The sequence below is a fragment of the Manis pentadactyla genome, chromosome 4 (assembly GCF_030020395.1).
Source record: "Manis pentadactyla isolate mManPen7 chromosome 4, mManPen7.hap1, whole genome shotgun sequence".
Lineage (NCBI taxonomy): Eukaryota > Metazoa > Chordata > Mammalia > Pholidota > Manidae > Manis > Manis pentadactyla.
The window spans coordinates 55,502,693-55,512,657 of record NC_080022.1 but is presented as its reverse complement, the minus strand read 5'-3'; the positions used below and the strand labels follow the sequence as shown (position 1 = coordinate 55,512,657).

At 41.1% G+C, this 9,965-nt stretch overlaps 1 protein-coding gene across 1 annotated transcript; it reads left to right on the top strand.

Moving 5' to 3' along the window:
* Positions 1-205: 205 nt before the first annotated feature.
* Positions 206-2,850, top strand: INSL5 (insulin like 5). The gene is made up of 2 exons (XM_036911149.2): positions 206-449; positions 2,347-2,850. Exons 1-2 carry the CDS (start codon positions 275-277, stop codon positions 2,577-2,579), a joined length of 408 nt encoding a protein of 135 aa, XP_036767044.1. The 5' UTR covers positions 206-274; the 3' UTR covers positions 2,580-2,850.
* Positions 2,851-9,965: the final 7,115 nt, after the last annotated feature.

The following is a 9,965-nucleotide window of genomic DNA, read 5'->3' as shown; positions in this document are numbered from 1 at the left end:
ATGTCTCCCAAGAGATTGAGTTTATTGTCTCATGGATGCAGCTAATGGTCAGTGATGGTGTTCAGAAGTGACTGAGTAACTAGCAATAATCATAAAAGCGCATCACCAGATTTTCATGGCAAAAACTTTGTGCTTAGCAAATACTGTTAAAATGAGGTTCTGACCAATAAAATATCAGGAAAGGTAGTATAAATTGGACAAGAGTGTGAGGGTAACTTCACAACCTGATTTGGCAATATTCACCATATCAGATTCTCATTCAATCCTCAGCAAAATGAAAGGCTCCGTTTTCACCGTGTTTCTAGTCTCCGTCCTACTTGCTGTCTCAGAAGTGCAGAGCAAGGAGTCTCTGAAGCTCTGCGGGCTTGAGTTCGTAAGAACAGTCATCTACATCTGTGCTAGCTCCAGGTGGAGGAGGCACCTGGAAGGCACCCCTCAAGTTCAGCAAGGTAACAACAGTTCGCGTGGCTGTTTCATTTACTTATTTTCTTCAGGCATGTTTTAGTACCTTTTTCCTAGTTACTGCTAAGCCACTGCTACGTCAGTTTAGGGGGTAAATATCAAAATAAGCTGAATCTGGCTTGGGAAAGAGTTGAGCTTGCTACATTTCAAAAAACAATGAGATTGTTTTCTTTAGCCTGCACCTTGAAATCATTTGACTGCATAACCTCTTAGATGAGCTCAGCATCTATGGCAGGTGCTATGGGGGATAAAGAGAAGGGGCATGTACATGTAGCAAGGTTCTCACACTTGGATAGAAATAAAATATAATAAGTTAAAATTCAAGCAAGTGCTGAATGAGGATGGAAGAAAGGAACGTAACTGTTTTACTGAGCACTTACTAAGTGCCAGGTAGTTTAAAGGGCAACATTTCATTCAGCTTATGAAATAAGTAAATTACCACCATATACCATTTTACTGAGGGCAAAATTGTTTGCCCTGCTAGTAAGCAGTGTGACTAGGGAGCAAACCAGGTCTGTGTGGTTTCAAGAGCCCAAGTCTTCATATTTTCTAAACTGGGTCTCAGTTGGGAAAAGAAGGTGGGCTGTTATAATAAATGATAATACCATCAAGGCAGTGGTATTTGACAGAGGCCCTAAAGGACGAGTAAGATTTGGGGAGTTATGAGGAGTGGGGTGAAGTGGAATTCTAGAGGGGTTTTCAGCAATAGGAATTGTCTGATTAGAATTTCAAAGGTGGAGTGTAGTGGGTTTCAGAAATAATGAGAAATCTGCCTCCATGTATTTCTTCATTTTTCAATTCAAGTAACTTAGAAGTTTGATTAGAATGCATTCTGCTAAATCTATATTCAAGTGGGAGATAGAATTAAAGACTATTTTAGTAATTGATTATGTTGTACAATACGAAGTTAAAAAAGAAAAACATAATTATGTAATAAATGTGGCAACCACATACATGCTTGTAAAGGTATCAATTTGGTTTAAAATGACTTCAGAAAAAATATTTTAGAAAATGACTCAAATTTTCATATTTTTGTGGGAAAATTTATTGAAAAATTATGAGTATCACTCCCACCTTAATATCAAGAGGTTCATATTACTAGATGTTAACAGAAATAATAAGGATTTTTAATCTCAAGAGAGTAAGCATAATTTGCCAGATTTACCATAATTAATCTATCTTGTACTAGCAAACCAAACATTAGAAAAAACACATTTGGGATAGCTCTGAAACACAAAGGGCTGTGGAATTGATGACAGTGGAAAGCTATCTCTTTTTAGCACCTGTGACATCATAATACTGTTGATTTAACCTTTCACAGGTTTTCAGAATATTTTCCCAAATATTATTTATTTGATCAATTACTGGTCTACCAATGAGCACTCATTCATGTAAGTTTTCTTACTTGCCAGTGTGCTAAGTACAGCTGAACAGAGTTAAATTAAGAGAGGACTTAGGAATAATACTCTCATAAAAACAGTGGGGCTCATTTTTTATTTTCAGATATAGGGATTTAAATCTCTACTTGCTTCCTTATTGATCAGCTCTGTGGGCATACACAGGGTTATTTTTTGTGTGTTTTTTGTTTATTGCATGTAACTAATACCTGTGGAAGCTGCTGGCCATGAAGCAGAAGTAGCCAGTACAGAAGTCAAGCCCCGATGTGGCTACTAGCTAGCTGAGTGACACTGGTTATGTCACTCTTCTCTGCACTCACATTCCACCCAAAATCTCTCTGAAACCATAACAACATTAAAAAAAAAATGATGTGTAGGATTCAATTTCCTTTCAGAAATCTAGTGCATTTCCCCATGAGCAGAACGTGCTTGCTGCCTCCTTTGTCAGGGCCCTCTGAGGAAGTATTATTCTTTCTCTTCCATTCAGCCAAGCCAGGAAACTACTTCCAGCTCCCAAATGAACGTGAGGTTTCTGTGGAAAGCACAGCGCAAAATCTTCCAAAGGTGGATTCCTCTGGGGAGGAAAGTCTTCAGGATGGAGAGCTGCCCATCAACAGGCTTTGGAGGTCAAAGAACCATTCAGTGATGTCAAGACAAGATTTACAAACTTCGTGCTGTGCTGAGGGCTGTTCCCTGACTGACCTGAGCAGTTTCTGCTAAGAGCAGACACTCGGTGGTTGGCAGAACTGTAGCACATGTTCCATTACAGTGTGTTACTGCCTGGTACAACACTTACATCATGTCATTACAGTAATGGCTTTTGGGTAGATAATCTTTCTTTCCTTACAGTTGTGGATGAATCATTAAAACCAGAATGAAGTCTATTTTTTCTCCCTTTGCAAAGGTGAATACACTGTTCTTTTCAAATTTTAACTAATGCTTTGAAATTTCAAATGCTGTGCAGAATTATAATAAAAATTCCATAAACCAAGTTCACTGTGATTTTCCCCTTTAAAAAAAATGTTTAAACAATTTTAAAACAATGAACAGAAGATGGTGATGGTAGAAAAACCCCCAAAATAATCACAAAAATAAAATTCAATGGTTACAGTATCATCCAGAAATGACTATCCACTCTTAAACTTTTGGGTTACTCTAAATTATTACTGAAAATTTAAACATTGACTTGTGGTCAAAACTGAGAAACTAAACAAAGTGCTTTTCTCAAACGACCTGAGAGTTTTCTATTACTATCTCCTAATACCATGCAGCCCTTCAACATTCTACTTGAGAATAGTTGGGGGCATATATGTATCAGGTCCCATAAATGTTTAAATTTATTAAAAATGTTTGAGTAATAAGCTAAGACCCAGGAAATATTTGAGTAATAAGCTCCTTCCTATAGTTTGAGCCACCTTGGTTTTGTCTCTCTATTGCTGACTGAGATAAAAGGACATCCTATTGTCATTCTGGTAGTTGAGGACTAAGACCCAGATAGCCCAGCGTCTTGCCTCAGGGTTTCAGCCACCGGCAAGTTCACTGTAGATTTCAATGTGACCAAAGAAATGACAGTAAAACGTTCTTAGGGTGAAAGGGTCATACCCAACTTTATTCCAGGCGGCAGGTCAATCACTAAAATCTCGTTCACTCAGAGCGAGTCTGCATGCAGCAAGCCAGTCTCTGCCTCTGGGCCTCTCTGCCTCACAGGCTTCCTCTGGGCCTCTGTCCTCAGTGCTGCCACTATTCCAGCCTCTGCTCTGCTCTCCTGCAGCCGTGCCGCCATAGTGCCCAGAGCACTGGTCAGAGCTCTCTAAATAGAGTCAGTAATGACTCATAGAGTCACATTGCCCACATGTGTAGTGAGCTAGCTAACCAGGGCCAGGTGAGAATCCTGGCCACAGGAATTTTCATTTTATCCACACTCCACCCCTCCAGGATTCTCTCCTCTCAATCAATGTGCCCTCAATCCTCTGCAATGGTCCCTGTGAGAGGAAGCTGGAACATTGTAACCAAATTCCATAATAACAGAGACCATGACAATAAACAAATAATAAAAAATTACAACAAATTATAATAACCCTCAAGCCTGAGGAGATCCATTGCCACCAAGTGGTCATCCTGGCTGTATTCAAACCAGTTCTATTCAAATGAGTTAACCAAAAGGACCATGGGCCTTACAATACCCACCTTCTCCAGCCTCTCCAGCAAAAAGTCTTGCAGACACACAGGCCCATCTTGTTGCTTTGTCTCTCTCTGCCTTCTGCTTTGTCCTCAGCAGCTGGAACCACTGCTGCATTCTCTGTTGTTGTCACAGCTCCAGTCATCCAATTTCTTTCCATCTGCTCCTGCCTTTTCAAACCAACCCACATCTGGGTCCTCGTGACCTTTAAATTCTTCCTTCAAGAAGCTGACCGTATTTCCTTTCGTGCTTGAGCCTGAGGATAGAAGCAGAGCGTGCAGTGCTCCACAACCTGAGGAGGGGCTGCACCTCTCCTGAAAGAACCTGTGGTTGCTGAGTCTTCTGGCTTTTCACCGGCTTTCAACCAGGTGGGGTCTCAACCGAGGAGGGGCCGATGCCTCCAGCACCAGCGGGGCCTCTGCCCCCTCCTGTTCAAGCTTTGCTCCTCCATTTCTGGGGCTGACGGCTCCACTGCATCCTTCACCTGCCCCACGGCACCTGGCAGCCTGCACCCCCACACTGCTGCTTCTCGGGCCTCTGTTCCTTCTCGGGCTGCCTCCTCTCAGGCCTTTACTATTTCCACAGCACTTCATAGTGATGCCATTTCAGTCAGCAACAAATTTTCTTTCTCTTGGGGTGGACCACAGTCCTCCACCCCCTCACAGTACCACATGTCCACAGGGGACACTCTAGTGTCTTCCCGTCCATAGGTGCAGCCTGTTGAAACACTCCTTTCACAAGGGCAGCCTGTTCTTTTTCCTTGGTCACCAATGAACCCTGCTGTCGCCAATTGTCTTGCCAAAGGTGCCAATGGATTCCTCTTCCATTCTTTATATATTAGCTGTCATATTCTGTACTCTTTGTGTGTCCCTTGACTGACTTTGTGGGTATGTGATTTAATTTTGCATTTGCTTAATAGTTAATTGGTCTACTTTTTTTACTGTGGTTTTATTTTCTCTGGTGACAGCTGTTTAGCCTTAGGAGCACTTCCATCTAGAGCCGTCCCTTTCAAATACACTGTAGAGATGGTCTGTGGGAGGTAAATACCCTCAACTTTTCTTATCTGCATATTGTTTAATCCCTGCTTCAAATTTAAATGATAATCCTGCTTGATAGAGTATTCTTCGCTGGACGTCCTTCTGTTTCTGCATTAAATATATCATGCCACTCCCTTCTGGCTTATAATGTTTCTGCTGAGAAGTCTGCTAATAGCCTGATGGGTTTTCCTTTATAAGTGATCTTTTTACTCTCTCTGGCTGCTTTTAATACTCTGTCCTTGTCCTTGATCTTTGCCATTTTAATTATTATATGTCTTGGTGTTGTCCTCCTTGGGACCCTTGTGTTGGGAGATCTGTGTACTACCTCCATGGCCTGAGAGACTATGTCCTTCCCCACACTGGGGAAGTTTTCAGCAATTATTTCCTCAAAGAGATCTATCCCTTTTTCTCTCTCTTCTTTTTCTGGTATCCCTATAAAGTTAATATTGTTCCATTTGGACTGGTCACATAGTTCTCTTATTATTCTTTCATTCCTAGAGATCCTTTTTCTCTCTGTGCCTCAGCTTCTTTGTTTTCCTGTTCTCTGATTTCTATTTCATTTACCATCTACTATCCCTCCATTGTATATTTCATTTCAGATATTGTATTTTTCAAGGTTTCTGTTTCTTGTAGTCCTTCCTCTCTGAGATCTTGAATATTTTTCTGTAGCTCTGTGAGCATGTTTATGATTTTTATTTTGAAATGTTTATCAAGAAGATTGGTGATTTCAGTTTCACTCAGCCCTCTTTCTGGTGTTTGTTGGATTCTTGTTTGTACAAAAATTTTTCACTGTTTCATAAAAATTTCTAAAAATTAGTATGGAATAATAACTTTGTGTAGGTGGCACCCTCTAGTGCCCAGAAGCTCTACTCTCAGGAGCTGCCCAGCACCTGGAGTGATGGTAAGGGTTGCAGGCAAGAGGTGCCTGCTGGGAGGGAAGAGTTCTTTCCTGCTTCCTGGATGCAGTGCCTGCCTCCACGTCAGGTCCAGTGGGCTGAGCACTCCGGGAGAAGCATCTCTGCACTATGCCCCTGTAACTGCCATAGATGGGACTATACTCTGGCTGGCCTTGAGTGATGCCGGGGAAGCAGGTGTGTGGACTGGTTCCTGCAGGGAGGAAGGAGCTGCAGGTTGCGTATAGCAATGGGGGGTCTTGGCGCTGTGTTGCCAGCCAGGGAGATGGAGTGTCTGAAGCTCCTGAAAGTTCCCAACCTGCTGGGCTCAGTGTGCCAGGGTGATTTTTGTCCAACTGTCCTTTCTCCTGAATTGGAAGGAGCTTTCCCCTTTAGCATCCCTCTCTGTTGGGAAGTCTTTCAAAGTGCCTGTCTTTCTTTTGTCCTGGAGCAGCCAGTTGTGGGTACCTATTTTCCACAAGTGGCTGGAATCTCAGTCTCTCTTGTTTTTTGCCTATCTTTTCTTTCCAACCCCTCTAGTATACAGAGCACCATGTAATGTGGTTCATACTCTTGGAGCAGATCTCCAGCACTGGGTGTTGAGCAGTCCTGGGCTTCTACTCCCTCCCTGCTCTGTTTCTCTTCTTCCTGCCTGTGGGCTGGGGTGGCAGGAGGGCTTGGGTCCTACCTGTTCATGGCTTTGCTACTTTTCCCTTTTCTGTGAGGTCCTGTCTTTTCCCCAGGTGTAGGCAGTCTGTTCTGCAGTTCTTCAGGTTGCTCTTTCAGGATTAGTTGTATTTGCTATATTTTCATGTTATATGTGGTATGGGAAGGAGGTTTCTGCCTCACTTCTAATGCCACCATCTTTATAGAGAGCCTCCCTCATATGAATTTTTTAAAAATGATTTCTCAGCATCCCCTGCACAAGTCAAACTGGGTATTCTGTCCTTTGATAATTAGATGATCTACTCTCTTGTCTGTGGGAAGCAAAAATGGAAAGTGTAGCTTAGTGCTTCCCATACTGGTTACACCAGTTCCTTTCCTTGCTATGTAGGGAAATAGCCTAGTGGGTGGGTGGAGAACCACAAGTTTCAAGTTAGGTCCTGCATTAAATTAAAAAAAAATTATGTTCCATTTTAGTAATACTATCAAGGCAACTAAGGAGAGATTACAGGGCATGGTAATCAGATACTTAACATGTTTAAGCCTCAATAAACCTTCTAGAAGTATGTGTTCATGCATGTGAAGGAGGGAAGAGTGCATATAAATTCAAATGGATACAAGACAGGAAAAAATCAGTCTCACTAAGCAAAACTATTCAAAGGAACTAAGAAAGTACAGAGGTGGGAGGCAAGACATCTGACTGGAAGAAATATAAGAACAGGCAACAAATAAAGGCTCCATTAGGGGTGAGTGAGATCGCTAATAAATGTGGGCTTTAAAGTAATCTAGGGTATTACATTATGGTGGTAAGCAGAAAGTGCTAAAACACATGTACTCAATTCCTGAGGAAAATGGTCTCTGTAGGAAGAAATTAGAGGTGCAGAGTAAGCTCCTATGGTGGGTCAGACATTTTACACACACTCTCCCTTTCAGACTTCCAACAAGAACATTAGTGATCATTGATCATTGATTGCTCAATGATAAGTAATGATCATTATTATAATCATTTTTACCTCTGAGAAGATGGGGGCTCAGGACACTGGACACTCTGTCGAAAGTTGTACAACTAGTGAGAGTTGGAAACTATGAAGAGATGTTTGTCAAATCTGTGTTAAAAACAAACAAAAACAAAAAACCTACATCACATTGCTGCTTGAAAGAAGGAGTTCAGAAGAGAGCTGAGGTGGAATGCAGCTGAAGAAATGTATGGCAGCTTTGGCCCGGGGAGCCACTTCTGCAGTTTGTGACAGCAGTGCATTGGTGGGGACAGGTGCCAGACTGCACAAGGTGAAGGTGAGAGTAGCGAGGAAAATCAGAGGTGGTGAGTGCAAGCCATTTCCTTAAGAATTTGGGGAACAAAAAAGCATAGTGAATTATCAATAACTATTTAATATTATATGCATTTTTTTAATAACACCTAGAAAGACAGGTCAAAGAATGTTCCCAACAAGGAAAGTGTTCAATCTCTAAAATGCTGGGTTTAAAAATTCTTATTTCACAACTGTTATTTTTAAAATCACTCCCATATCCTGGAAAATTCCCAAGAGTTTAAAAAATCAATCAACTGAAATAGTGCTTAGTCCCAGCATATAATCTGTTGGACTCTATCGTAAGGGACTCCTGTTATGTTTATTATGTTTTCTTTAAAGTCATTCTTTTAACAATGATGGCAGATGACAGTGTTGACATTTCCATTTAAGATGCTAACATATTTTTGAGAGAACTTTTACATTTTTTATGATGTCTGACAACAAAAATGGATCACTTAAAATTTTTTTAAATGAAGAAGAAAAGGAAGGCATCATTTAATTTTGGTTTTCAGGGAAAAATTCCCTTTTGATTTTGGAAGAGTATTTCCTGCTGACATTCCCAGAGTTACCTGAATTTTCTGTAATTCGCTATTAGTACTGGCTATACTTGCTGAAGCTGCTGCTAATGAGTATTTTATAAAGCAGGAGGAAGATATTAGGTCTCAATGTGGATGTCTGCCAAGTCTAAATCTCTCACCTTGATGTTGTAGCTCAGCTCCAGACCTTTTGGCTGCCTGAGGCTATCTCCATCTTAACGTCCTATTATTAACCTATTTTCAACAACTGCAAAATTAAACTTAGTATTTCAGTCCTCAAATTCTTCCTGATATTTGCTACTAGAAGCATTGATTTAGTTGCCTAGGCTCAAACTTTCAACTGCCTGAATGGGAGCTATTTATTGATTGAGGCTTCCTTATCTGTTAACAACTTAGCAAGCATGTATTTTCACTTGTTTTAGCAAGCAGAGGCTGCCCCCACCATCCTCTGCCTTACTCTAAAACCCTGTGAGCCAGGTTACCAGCTTTATTATTACTTTAAGATGGGAACGTTGTGGCTTGGTGAGGTTAGTAATTTAAGGTGACCTGGGTGGTGAGCAGGACAGCTGGACTCAGAACTGAGACTGGAAACATCCAGAGCCTGAAACTTGGAAGCGCCTTGTAATGTCGCTTTAGAGTCACCTCGGACTTCTCCTTCCCCTTCCTGTGATCAAGAACACTTTGTGTCTGGGATGTCCCATATGACTGTCCTCTCCTTTCCATTTCAATTCTGCCACTTAGTTCAGTCTCCCATTACCTCTCACTTCACCTCAATGGTCTCCCTGATCTTTACCCACAGATTCCCCCTTTTTAATGAGCCCCTTCGTATACACAATCAGCTGACAGAAAAGTCTTCCATGACAACCCATGGTCTGAGTGTTGTTTCTTTACACAGACCTTTGGGGTTCCATCCATGTACCCTTCCAGTCCTACTTTTAACTACACATCCTCATGAACACACACTTTATCTAGTGTCAGCCTCTTCCTGTACTCTGAACTCATTTGCTGAAATTCTAGTTATTACCTCCATAGTATAGATTAAGTGCTACTTCCTCCAGGAAGCTTTCCCTGATTTCCTTAAACAGAGAAAGATATTCTGAACTTTCTTCTGAGAATATATTATAGTCTGTACCATGGTCATTGGTGTACTTATCATCCCTACAGGATCTAGTTCAACCCACTAGGGTTCAACCCTCTAGGGCTGAACTGTGTATTACTATTATCTTTGTAGTTGCTAGTTACATGGCATAGTGCAATCTGCACATGATTCTTGCTTGAAAAGTTAATATGTACTAAATTGTATGGTTAATTGCTGTCAGAATATGTGGTCCACATACTCACAATGTTTTCAATCTAGTAATTTTGTTTAATAATAAACAAAATTATTATTCAAAATTTAGCTACGGATGAGGAGCTCAACTTTAAGGGTGATGAAAGAAGAGAGAGAACAGGAGGGAAGCAGTGGATGGAGAAGGATTTAGAGAAAAG

Excerpts from the sequence above, each read along its gene's own strand:
- INSL5 (XM_036911149.2), top strand. The coding sequence starts at position 275 with ATGAAAGGCTCCGTTTTCACCGTGTTTCTAGTCTCCGTCCTACTTGCT. Across the intron at positions 450-2,346 it reads CACCCCTCAAGTTCAGCAAG|CCAAGCCAGGAAACTACTTC; the intron begins GTAACAACAGTT and ends TCTTCCATTCAG.